At 47.1% G+C, this 11,193-nt stretch overlaps 1 protein-coding gene across 1 annotated transcript in view; it reads right to left on the minus strand.

Moving 5' to 3' along the window:
* grm7 (glutamate metabotropic receptor 7) overlaps positions 1 to 10,913 on the minus strand; it is a 165,660-nt gene extending 154,747 nt beyond the window's left edge. Inside the window, 2 exon segments of the mRNA XM_005462578.4 lie at positions 9,446 to 9,816; positions 9,819 to 10,913. Coding sequence (XP_005462635.2) covers positions 9,446 to 9,816; positions 9,819 to 10,110 — 663 coding nt within the window. The 5' untranslated portion in view covers positions 10,111 to 10,913.
* Between the last annotated feature and the right edge of the window lie 280 nt (positions 10,914 to 11,193).

The raw sequence follows: 11,193 nt of genomic DNA on the forward strand, positions 1-11,193 counted from the left end.
GAAACGGGCCGAGCGACGGCATTTCTTTGGCTTTGAATGGCGCTCGTCCATGTCGAGCAGTTCAAAGTCTCCTCCTGAACCTGGGCGCTAAGCCCTCCTCCTCTCCTATCTGTGCGGCTTCATTCTGAGCCGAGGTCCTTAACTCGCAGCTCACAGCGTGATGATACAACATGAGTCACCGGGTGATTCATTCAGATCTGACAGAGCCGGTGACGAGTGGCACTCAGTACAATTACTGTTTTCTCTACAGCAGGAATACTCGGCGACACTCACATCAGCTAAAAAACATATGATTACCTCTCTGAAAATGATAAATATCACCACATTCATGCAGACAAACAGTTTCCAGCGCGCTCTGGTGTTAAATTATGTTTTGGTACAAGCTAAAGGGCTGCCTGTTTACTCTGCTGTTAGATATACAGTCGACACACATGTTAAAGGAGTGAAGCTGATTTATGGCTGCAGGAAATGTAACGTCTGATGGAATCAGGAGGGAAACACCGAATGTAAAAACAAAGGCGGGAATACATCAATCAGAAACTCCGAGAACTGCATTTATTTAGTCGCTCCTGTGTGTGTGCCGATTTCTCTCACTGAAAGGTCTGCATCGCTGACTTCCTGTCATGTAGGTAAAGGGGCGTGGCTAAAAGGGCTTGCACTGGCCCCAGTTTGTTCTCATCCAATCAACAGTTTTTACTTTCCTTCAACTACCTCCGACTGGAAGGAAACATTGTAGCAGAAATTTCAGCGTCAGAAAAGAAGACTATGTCACTGGCGAGTCGTTAGCCAGTGAGAGCACAGCTTGCAGTTTTAAAAAACACTGAGATGGTGATGATGAAAACGGTGACACGATGGCAGCTATTTGCTCGTTTCTGATACAGTGAAACCACCATCAGCAGCTTCAAAGAGCTTTTTGGCAAATAAATGAAATATCTGCAAAGAGTCGATATTTAAAGTGTCGATGATCTTCTTCTTCATAACTACTGGACATCAGGGGCTGGGCCTGAGGACAGCAGAGCCAATCGCAGACAGCTTCTGCTTCACCAGCGTTTTAAGGACTGACCAAACCGTCTGTGCGTTTTCCAGCATGATGCAGCAGCAGTTCTTAAAGCGCACAAACTCATCGGCTTCGAGCTCTGATGAGGTCAGAACGTGGATAGTGCCACATAAAATAAAATATCTATAATAATAATAATAATAATAACAATGATAATAATTACAGAGACACTAAATGTGTGCCACAGCCAGACGTTCAGATAAAGCTTCAAATCAAATCAAAAATATTTTATTTTCCAGTCCAAAACAACGAGTTCCCAAAGTTTAAGATGATTCTGGATTCAGCCTGGAGGAAGGCTCGCTCTCAGCTCTGTTGTTCCCAGATGCTGATGATACAGATGTTCATGACTTCAGCCATGTGCGAGCAGCATGAGCCTCTTTACAGGACAGACTCATCGATGCACCTTTAATACTAATAAAACTGAACACGATCAGAAAAGACTGTTACTAATCCCAGATGTGGTTACATGTCATAGTTTCTCAGATGGTGCGGTGTTCAATACCAATTATCCTGTTTAACTGATTATATACATAATTAGTTATTGATACGCTCCAACCCACAGAATAACTACCTGACATCATATTAATGTGAGCAAAAACACCTTAGGAAACAGTGGAGCTGCTCCTGTTTACTGTAAACACAAACATGGTATCAACGCGACGCAGCAACTCTGTAAAACAAACCCATCAGAGGCGACGTCACAGCTCCAGGGAGGCGGCGTTTAAACGCTCGTGCACTGCGGTCGAGCAGTCGTGGAGAGAAAGCTCAACTTTGCAGAGTCTGCATAGAGTTTGTTTGATTTCTGTGCAATTCTTTCACATTTTTATAAAATCTCAGTTTCCATTCATTTCTTCCGTCCTCCCGCTTTGCTGTTGTTGTTACTCGGTGTGTTTTTATGTGTGACGTCTGAACTCATGTTGGTAAACAGACTTTAGTGAACAGGCGGTTATATATAACATGTTAAAATGACCTGTTTTCAAGTATCTTTGTAACTCTGTGTTATTGTACTTACATTATAACCCATCCTTTAATACTTTGACAGAACTGTTGTGATATTTGTTGTATTTGCCTGCTGCCCTCTGGGCCACATGACTCTGACACACATTTTACTGGATAAATAAAAGTCGCTGCCACAAACTGAATGTTTGTGGCTCAAGATGACTCGACATCATTCATGAGGGATACATTTGACATTTCACATACTATAGACCAACAAGTTATTTACAGCAGTTTAAATACGAGCAGTCAGTTTCTGGCACAGCACCAATCGCGCTACTTTCTTCTTTGTTGGTATTGAGCACAGACGAGGCGATACTGTCCCCATAGCTTCCTGTTACAAAAACACAAGACGTAGTTTTAAATATGACATCATCGTTGGAGGTCTGGTCTTCAGTGAATAAGTGATGGTGACATGAAGCATCGAGGCTCTGGTTTAACATCGTGTGTTGTCGTCCGGTGCTTTCATGGCACTAAACACATAACTGTGAACAGGCTTTTATTCATATTTACTTCTGATGATTTTTGTAGGAATGTCTTTAAATGTTATGCTTGACAAAAGCCCGACTCGCATGTTTCACTGTGACATTTGGTTCCCTTCCTTGTGTTTGGCTTCCTTCCTTCTTCCTCGCCGTCCTCTCGGCTGCTTCATCTGGCCGTGACGATGGTGGAGTCAGCACAGGTGCAGCGAAGGCACGGGCTCGTTAAGTCCCTCTGTCACTGCACATTACGGACTCTACTCCCTCGTTAGCCATAAATTTGAGTGAAACTGAACCCGCTAATAAAAACAAGCCAATTTGTCTAATTGGGCGTCATCCCTCACCCTCCATATGTGTCCGATAATTGTTCTGGTAGGTGGCTTCGATGCTTTCAAAAGATAAATATGTGTTGTTTGTCCCAGCAGTGCTGATAATGGGAGTTAATGGGAGGGATGTAGGCTACAGCTCATTAGCTTCATGCATTGTATTCCAGCTCCAGCACACGTGTCAGAGTTAATGCGGCGAACGGGCTTATCGCAGGAAAACATCGAGAGAAGAAGAACACGACTTCCTCCGTTAAAAGAGCGTTACGTGTTCACGTACACGACGATTGGAGACACACACGCACATGGACCATGGACGGATGTCAGAGGCTGGGAGATCTCTTTATCTGCTGATTTAATATAAAAAACTAAATGTTAATAAGACTTTAACCTTCTGTGTGAATATTATACACACACGAGCTGAACCACAGCATTAACACAGCAGGACTAACCTCACCTCTGTGTTCTTGGCTTCACTGATAAAACGCCTCATTAGCTTCACTTTAGCCGTTTCTTTGCTAATCTGAGTGAAAACCTCCCAAATACCAGACGCGCTATACTGTGCAGCGCTCTCATCACAGACTGAGAACAAACAACACGTGGCCGGGATTACACCACCCACCCTGAGCCACAGCTGCCCGCCTCACAGCACCTTCAGGAGGTGTAAGCTGTTAGCTGCCAGGACTGGGTGTGACCTGTAATCACACTACATTTTTTCTCCAAAGATATTACTGCACCAAATTCAGTAATCAGATAACATCGTCATTGTGACTAATGTAAACTCCATCACAAAGCTTTTTGGGTTATCTGCCTGACAGAAGTCTCAGTTTGTAGATGGACTGGTTCACACTGCTCTTCTACTCCCGCGCTCAAAGCTAGCGCTCAAAGCTAACGCTCAAAGCTAGCGCTCAAAGCTGGTGCTTTGTTCTAGGCATAGAAGCCGGACACACACCCGACGCATATAATTTGTGACTTAAAATATTTTTTTATTGCGAATCAAGCTCGATTTAAGCTACATCCACATGTACACGTAAACTGAGATTTTCCATTTTTGTTTAAAAAGAAACAAAGTCAAACGCTGCCGAGAACATGCCGAAGCAATGGGGGGGCGATATAATCGTAAACATGTAGAAATGTTGGCCAATCAGAGATCTAAAAGCTAGGGAGGGAAAGAGTAAACAAAGATGGCGCATAGAAGCAGTCTGACAGTAACGGCGTGTCTACGTAAGTGTGTAAAAACTGCAGATAGTACGATTAACAGCAACAGTGTCTATCTGCCTCTGTAGAAATCATCTCATGTAAACAATGACGTGGTGCACACCTTTGACGTTGAGTGACTAAATCTCAGTTTTCCTCGTCTGCACGTAAACACAAAAACTGAGTTTTCAAAAATGTCCGCCCAGTTTTTAAACATCTCCGTTTTCAGTGATCCACAACGGCGTTTACGTGTGGACGAAAGACCCAAATGCATAGAAGAAGCTGGGATTTCAAAAATACCCATGTACGTGTGGACGTAGCCTTATTCACACGTGAATACATACAAAGACCTGACCAATGACATCACTGCATTTGGCACCAGTGCTGAATGCACGGGGACGTGCAAATGGTAATCATAGGCGTCTCTCTGAACAGATCACGACTGACCTGCTGTGGGCGGATCAACTCCGCTCAGGTTTGGTTTGACGTCTTGTTGCTGTCACGTGATGGCGTTTGTCTCCGCCCATCAGATAGCCCCCAAAATGAACTTTAGCGAGGACAGTTTTCCCTCTGCTGCCGTCTTTGTATAAATATGTTAATGAGGACTTTGCAGAAGCAGAACACACTGTCCTACATGTTCTGCAAAAGTCTGTTTCTGGCTCTGCTGTGACCTCCGAGCCACCAAAGGGGGGCAGCAGTCCAGGGAGCGGGGCCTTAATGTGTTTGTGATGTGACTCTGGTGCCAACTAGGCCATTTAGGAACATCAGGGGTTTAATGAAGTGAAAACAGCTGTGGAACAGATGACTTTTCCATCACAGGGAAAATAATTACCCTCCCGTTCGACTGCATCGAGGGTCACGGTCGCTCACCGACCGTCCCTCCTCTGTCTGACTCATTTACCCTCAGCTAAAGCTGCAGAAATGTGTCCCTGACAAAAGAGACGTTAATGGTTTAAATTCATTTGATTCCTCTTAAACTGCTCAAATATTTTCCTTGAGCAACATTTAACTGAAAAACTAAAAAGCATTTCTGTTCATATGTATCTTCATATGACTCCAAACTTGAGGTCGAGCCAGTTTTTTAGTGTCTCCCAAAAAAACATTTTTCATGCTGTGTGCTGTGAAATGTCTGAGATAGAAGAAACACTTTGTGCTCCCACTGAGAATCAGCTTTTCAGCGTCTGTTATTAAAAACATCCTGAGCTCGGGCCCATTAAGTTCTTTTCAAAATCTGTTTTCAACTGGTGGAGGTTTGGCCGGCCTGAGAGCCAAAGCTCTGAAAAGCTTACAGAAGTTACTAAGCTGTGAAACTGTGCCTCACAAAGAAACGCTAACACATCCAACGCGCGCCAAAACATAACAGCGGGCCCAGTTTCACTGCGATAGCAGACTCTGTGATCGATATTATCAACAGAAGTGAGAGCTTGGTGGATCATGAGACGGCGTGTGGCATGAACAGCACGTCAGCGTTCACGTCCTTAAAGCACCTTAAAGACCGAACAACGTATGAAAAAGGCTCAAAGCTTTACAAACCCAACAAAGCAGCGTTACATCAGCGTGTTAGAAGCCGTCCGTCCACGGCTCGTGGAGCTGCACAGCACCAACACAGCACAGTTATTATAACAGCTTACTATTCATCATATAAGGTTTTATATGATTCTGCACTCTCTTGCTGGTGTATACGTACACGATACTTTATGTTATTGATCACAAACAGCACGGTGTCATGCTCCTCTCCTGCTGCGTGCTCTGCTCGGTCTCAGGCTCCAACAGCAGACGGGTGACCAACCAGCCAATCGCCATTTCACTAAAAACCAAACAAGGCCACCTTTACAGCCTGCACCACACATTCAAGCATCACCAGCCTATCTGAAACCACATCATCAACTGGCGTTTACAATAACCATACACCCACAGGACGCTCGTATGTTTTAAAAGCTTGAGGTGAGGTCATGCTTTAAAGACAGCGCCACGAGCTGATGATGACCTTTCCAGATCCAGACTGACAGATACCTAACAGATGTTCCCGAGGTGCAACCTGAGTGCGAGCTGCTGAGTCTGGGCACAAAACTTTGAACCTGATTTGTTGTTCGCCATCATGGCGCCGAGGTTTCTCCCTGCTTGCACCAACTTTGCTAACGCTAACGGCTGGAGAGCACAGCTCAGCCACAATTAAAATGGTTGCTTCAAAGACCAGGTGTGTGACCGCTCACAGTCATTGAGGACACGTGTCTGCATTCAATAATCAAACTGTGGTTATTTGCAACTCTTCTCCAACCAGTCAGAGCAGCTGCAGTCAGTCTGAGTCAGACCGCGACTGTTTGGAGACAGGTTGCCTCGCGTCAGGTGACCTGTGCAGTCACCGTGTGACTGAAAGCATTCACCCGGAGGCTGAATCTCTCACAACCTCTGGGTGAAGTTAGTTGCTGTAACTACTTGCAGTCGGTCGCCAGCAGAAAAAATGACCATCGACCGACCGCCAATTGTTCCTAGTCGTGCTCTTCGGCGTGACCGAACCATCAACCTACTCACCAGTAAATTTACACTCACAACAACTAAAAGAAACAATAGATGTCATAAACACATCATCAGATCAGCTGTTTGATCTGGACCGCAGTCCGGGGCAGGTTTCAAACCTGCAACTTTGGCTTGGCTCAAACAGAAAAATCAAGAAGATCAAATGAGCCAGATTACAGAAAAGGATTCAGAGTTGATGAGTAAACAGCTTAAAACAGGTTAGCGCTACACAACAAACACAACTAACGGTGCTTCACCTCGTAACTCAGCTGACCTCCAGGACAGACCAGCTCAAGAGGAAAGATGGCCTCTCGTTTCATTTGCTGCTCTTCCTGACACAACCCTCCAATTATACGGGTTTATCTGGCACTAGGAGCACACTAGCTTGGTGCTAGGCTGGGTTTGTGGCTATCAGCTAACATCATCGTGTGCACCAGCCAGGTTAACATTTATGCTAACTCTTTAGCTTTAGCATCAGCTAACTCATGTGCAATATCCCATTTGCCTCCCCCCAAATACATGTCAACGGTCACATTACTGTAACGATTTCCTTATCTCTTCACAAGTGTGTACACACACACACACACACACACATATATATATATATATATATGTGTGTGTGTGTGTGCATATATATATATATATATATATATATATATATATGCACACACACACACACACACACACACATATATAAATATATATATATATTATATATATTTATATATATATTTAGTCTGTTAACTTTTTTAAACTATTTTTTATAAACTATTTTTTATAAATATTTTGCTCTTTTACTATATTTTTTACTGTACTGCTAAGTGACTGTCTTCTGCTCATCAAATACATTTCATTGCAATGTTGACCCTGTGCTAACTTGCATATGACAAATAAAACTGAATCTGAACTGAAACTAAAGGGCTGTTTAGCAAGAGAAAGTGAGCGAGGAGACCAAAACATAGTCTGATGTTACAAAGATGTCAGCTGGAAAAGAAACATTAAGAAACAGCTGAACCCATATGGAAAAGATATATATATATATAAATCTTATAAAGTTTGTATCTGTCTTGTGTGAAACTTGTATGAAAAGCATACAAGAGTGAAAACAGATATAAGATCCCTTGAAAAATTATATAAATGAAACTTGTATGTTTTGGATACTTACTAAAACAATATATGAAAGTAATGAGAAAGTGGCCGCTTTCATGAGTAAATCATATAAGCCTTATATTACTCACTATATGAAGTAGGCCACATCTGATGCAAGTCTTTTATACATTTTTACTATTTCTTTTCTATATGGGAAGGAAACAAATCTTGGGTCTTTTTTTCTCCATCCAGTCATACGGATAGAAGGTGGTCACATGGTGACATCACACATACACAGACCAATCGGTGTGAAGGGCAGGGAGATGCAGGCGGATCAGCAGGACAATCCTCGGCTCAGACTTTCAGGAGTAAAAAAGTCTTTAAGCATTTAAACTACAGGATGGAACTACAAGCTGAAGTTTGGATGAATTCATGCAGCTCGGTGTTGCTGTGAGCTGAATCACATACAGTCACACAGATTATAGCAGCAGTAACACAGTGACACACACAGCAGCGTGAAGTGGATTTGCATCGTCTTTAAGGAGGAACGTCGATGGTCCTGAGGACCTCTAACACATCACGAGCAGAAAAAGAGAGGCGGGCTTAAAGTGAAACACCTGGAAATACAAGCAGAGCGTCTGAGCAGCGCTCGATGGAGACGGTGGTTTGTACAACAGCCCTCCCTCTCTCATCAGCTCACACTGATCTGAGCTCAACTCCATCCTCACAATCCAAAAACCCTCCTCATTAAATCTCTGCACGTCCGCTAGCTGCCCCTCGCCTCTCATCCCTTCAGCAAACACGGACACACCAGGTGTTTTCAGAAAAATCCTCCATTTAAAGCACCTCAGCTCATCCAGTCAGAAATCACTGAACCCACTGCGACACATTCAGACCTGGCACAGCTGTCAGCTTCTGTCACATCTGCTTCAAACGCCAGGCACTTCTTCTTCGCTGGTGTTTTTCTTACAGCCTCGTTGACCTTTTCCTTCTAACAGCTGCTCGTCCGTTTCCCTTTCACCTGCGGGGCTTCTGCTACCGACCTGACCGACCACGCCATCCGAACGCGGGGATCACAGCCAGCTGAAGGCACCACCAGACCCCCGATACCCCTCTCAGGTTAGGGCAGTGAGAGAATTCAAACACAGGGGGTCAGAGTTAGCGTGGCAGTAAAACCAGATGATCTGGGTTAGAGAAACAAGGATAACCCCGTGATGACCACAGCCCCCCTCAGCCTGTGCTGGGGAGGAAAACAAAGGTCAGGATGTGGTTTTTCATGCACTGAACGTTTCTGTGGTTTGTCCCCTGGATTTGTCAGTCTCTAGCTCTTCTTACACATATTTCACCTTTTTGAACACCAAAAACTCTTTCATGACAAAAACTTTAAAAGTCTTTCTTATTTAGCACGTGATTCAATCAAAACCCTCCCCAGAGGGAGCTCAGTGATCCGATCACCTCTGTTTCAAAACCCAACACACACACACACGCACACGCACACACACACAGCGAGTGTGCAGCAGGAGATAAACCTGAAACACAAACACACTAAAGATTTCCATCAGGCCGAGGAACACGACCAGAATCTGAACCTGCATCAGCAACAGGATCCAGAAACCAGCACACACACACGCACTCGCGCACAGCCTCACCTGCAGAAACGTGTTCTTCTGTCTGCAGGAGTCATTAGACTCTGACACACTCACACTGTGGGTTTATGAGGGAGGTGTGTGCGTGTCTGTGTGTGTGCGTCTCTGCGTTGGGCGGGCAGGTGTGACACTGACTCGTACCTGGAACAGGCGCAGGATATTGGCCACCATGATGGACACGGAGCTGGCCGAGGCCCCGATGACCCCCACCACCTTCTCGGGCTTCACGAACACCGGAGGTTCCCCGTTGGTGCACCTCACGTCCGACGTGTCCTTCTGGATGAGCGCCTGCACGAACGTCAGCGACTGCTCCAGCGCGTACGTGTCCCGCGAGCAGGTGTCCAGGATCCGCGCGCCCAGCGTGACGTTGGGCAGCAGCTCGTCGTCGCCGTTGATCTGGTCCAGCGCGTACATCATGGCCTCCAGGCGGTGGATGCCGTTCTCCTTCTTGATGTCCCCGCACGGCGTCCCCGGGACCCCCCTGGCGTGGACCGGGAAAAGCCCCCCAGCGTCACGTCGCCCTCCACGCGGATGGAGTGCGGCGCGTAAATCTCCTGGGAGCCCGCGAGGTCCAGGAACGCGTGGAGCATCCACAGCACGCGGACGGGCAGGCCGGAGCGCCCGCCCATGCCGGCGCCGGGGTCCGTGTGGTCACGCGACGGGAAAACGCAGAAGCGCGAGGAGGCGCGAAGAGGCTGTTCTCGGGACAGGTCCGTAAATCCGGCGGCTCGTGGCCGGCCCGCGCCCCGCAGAGAGAGCACCCGCTCACCGGCACAGCTGGGATCCCGCGCGAGGAGCCACGGCATCCGCGCCGCGCGAGCCTGCCGCTTGTTGCACGAGTACCATCCCGGCCCCGCGAGCGCCACCACTCCAGTAACTCCTCGGTAACTCCTCCGGTAACTGCAGCCCGCCGCCCACGCGCGGCTCTGATGTCACAGCCCGTGACGATAGACCGCTCCGGTAACTGCGCCGTGCACACCTGTCTGCGGGCGCGCGCACTCCGCGCAGGCTCCCGGGCTTCTGCGCACAAAGTGGCCGAAAAAGATCAAAGAGAGGCGGCGAGAGGAGTCGGCACGAGCCGAGGAGAGGAGCTCTGCGCGCGCGGTCCTCACGGTCCACCAGCCCCCTATCTCGCTCGCTCGCTCACTCTCTCTCTCTCATCCACGCACGCGCGCTCACGCCGCCCACGCGCGTTTGTATAATTATCAGCGCAGGGCTCGTGCTGCCAAAACAAGCCGAACAAACAGCCTGCGCGTGCTCCGGCTCACGGACCGTTACCGTGAACGGGAGCGCGAGGCTCGGTGTCCTCTTCCTCCTGTCGTGTCCTCAGAAACTCACGTTAAAATCACGTTTCCCGCTTCCGGGCACCCAGGTTACTTCAGCCAAACTCCGGGTCTTACCGCCACCGTAACTCGTTTCACATCAACAGGTGTGACAGAACCGTCTAAGGACCAATCAGTTCTCCGCGTAGATGGCGTCATCATTCCCGAAGATCCCTCGGACCTGTGCGCGCGGACAGCAGCAGCCTCTGGTGTCCTCGCGCTTCTCTGACGAGCCGCATTCTCCGCTTTTTGGTGGAAATCAGGAGTTTCAGCTGTAACGTGTGAAACAGAGAACAGAACCAAACCTGCGTGTAAAACATCCAATCATCTAATATCTGATTAGAAACGTCACGGCTTCAAACAGGCGCAACTTTATTAACACAGCAGCTCTTTTACAGACACACAACCGCGCAGAGACGCGTTCAGTCAGAGCGTCTAATACTCACCTGCTGCACACACACTCACACACACACACACACACACACATAATCACACACAGACAGACACACTCACACACACACACACACTCACACATAATCACACACAGACAGACACTCACAGATACAC

This window comes from Oreochromis niloticus, linkage group LG5, assembly GCF_001858045.2.
Source record: "Oreochromis niloticus isolate F11D_XX linkage group LG5, O_niloticus_UMD_NMBU, whole genome shotgun sequence".
Taxonomy (NCBI): domain Eukaryota; kingdom Metazoa; phylum Chordata; class Actinopteri; order Cichliformes; family Cichlidae; genus Oreochromis; species Oreochromis niloticus.